This window comes from Vicia villosa, linkage group LG1 (assembly GCF_029867415.1).
Source record: "Vicia villosa cultivar HV-30 ecotype Madison, WI linkage group LG1, Vvil1.0, whole genome shotgun sequence".
In the NCBI taxonomy this organism is placed as follows: Eukaryota; Viridiplantae; Streptophyta; class Magnoliopsida; order Fabales; family Fabaceae; genus Vicia; species Vicia villosa.
In genome coordinates this window covers 250853429-250853836 of record NC_081180.1, presented here as the reverse complement: position 1 = coordinate 250853836, position 408 = coordinate 250853429, and the positions used below count along the sequence as shown (strand labels likewise).

Sequence of the window (408 nt, the reverse complement as noted above, 5' to 3'; positions counted from 1 at the left end):
TCAAAATCTAAGGTTGGTGAAAAACCACTTGTTCTTCCCTATTTTGAACCTCTCTTCAAACCTCTTCTTAGTCTCTTTCAACGCTGTAACCTTCTTATCCTTCGATTGAAGAACATCAGGAACAATAACGTCTTTCATATCCATATCCAGAGTATAACGAGCTGGCATCAGATGTTGATAATTCACCAGCTTCACGAACGCCTTAACCCTAGATTTCTTCGTCGTCTTCTTCGCGGAGTCCTTCTTGATCACTTTGCTAAGGTACTTCTTGATCCCGGCAATGAGACAGTAACCGTAAGGCTTCTCACGGTTGCCGTCGTCGAAGTTCTTGACGATTACAGATTTCTTACCGACATAACGCCCTTGTAAGAGAATCACCGCCTTTTTAGGTTTCAAGAACTTCGCCAT

The 408-nt window shown here is 42.6% G+C and overlaps 1 protein-coding gene across 1 annotated transcript; it reads right to left on the bottom strand.

Moving 5' to 3' along the window:
* Positions 1-408, bottom strand: LOC131625685 (large ribosomal subunit protein eL27-like). The gene has a single exon (XM_058896526.1). The coding sequence runs from the start codon at positions 406-408 to the stop codon at positions 1-3; it is 408 nt and encodes a 135-aa protein (XP_058752509.1).

Coding starts and splice junctions, on each gene's coding strand:
- LOC131625685 (XM_058896526.1), bottom strand. CDS start 408: ATGGCGAAGTTCTTGAAACCTAAAAAGGCGGTGATTCTCTTACAAGGG.